Below are 1044 nucleotides of genomic sequence, written 5' to 3'. Positions count from 1 at the left end.
TGAAAAATAAAAAAAGAAAAGAAGGAAGGATTACACTCAAATTACCAAAAAAAAAAAAAAACACAACAAATATTTACTGACAGCAAACCCTAATCATAACTAGTATTAATATTAGTAGTAACGATAATACTATTAAAACTACTACTAGTACAGGGCTTAAAGGAATACAGTATCCTTCTCTTACTACCACTATACTCATTTTACTATTTCAGCAGCAATAGTATATATATATATATATATATAGTTGTGTTCATCTACAAAGAAAGAAAGAAAAGAAAAAATAAATAAATAATGGGATCAAGAAGACGTGGATATGCATATGAGGAAAACAGACGTCGACGTACACTACCAGACGATAATGAAGACGATTATCCCTACCCCTATAATGATGAAAGACGTCATCGCAGCTCTTATCATCATAAGAGCCATAAAGATAATAATAGTAATAATAGTGGGAATACAGGGAAGTTGTATGATCGCCATAGAAGACATCGTGCCAGAAGCCACAGCTGCAGTGATGGAGAATTAAGTCTCACGCATTCCTATTCCTCCTCCAATAGTAATAGTAATAATAATCATCATCATTATAATAAAGATAATAGTCGCTATCGTGATCGTCGTGATCGTGATCATCATAGACGTGTGCGTCATCGTCGAGAGGAGTCGCATCGTAAGAGACGCGATCATCGTTCCTCTTCTCCTCCTCACTCACGTGGACGCAGACGAGAAGAAAGTAAAGAAAAAGAAAAACGTGAAGATCCACGTAATCATAATAATAATTATCAACGACAAACGAATGTAATTGTAGCGGTGGCGAGAGAAGAAAAGGATCATGAAGAGACCCACACACACCGTGAAAAGGATAGAAAAAGTTGGCAGAGTGAAAATAACACCCGACAGACGCTTTCATTAGCGGCCCAACAACAACAGAAACAACAACAACTTCTCTCCGCATTAGATAGAGAGTTGGAGGCTCACAGAGGCCACTGGTCCAGACGTAATGGAATCAATAATAATAATAATAATAATAATAATAATAATAAT

General features: G+C 35.9%; 1 protein-coding gene across 1 annotated transcript; it reads left to right on the top strand.

Annotated features, from left to right (window-relative positions):
• Positions 1–291: 291 nt before the first annotated feature.
• Positions 292–1044, top strand: TM35_000751180 (uncharacterized protein; the record flags this gene model as incomplete). Its single annotated transcript, XM_029031306.1, has 1 exon — positions 292–1044. A coding segment is annotated over one exon (753 nt), but the record flags the coding sequence as incomplete, so codon positions are not given.

This window comes from Trypanosoma theileri, assembly GCF_002087225.1.
Source record: "Trypanosoma theileri isolate Edinburgh chromosome Unknown TM35_Tth_75_V1, whole genome shotgun sequence".
NCBI classification, from domain to species: Eukaryota; Euglenozoa; class Kinetoplastea; order Trypanosomatida; family Trypanosomatidae; genus Trypanosoma; species Trypanosoma theileri.
The sequence above is the reverse complement of the archived record's forward strand: the minus strand, read 5'-3'. Positions and strand labels throughout refer to the sequence as shown.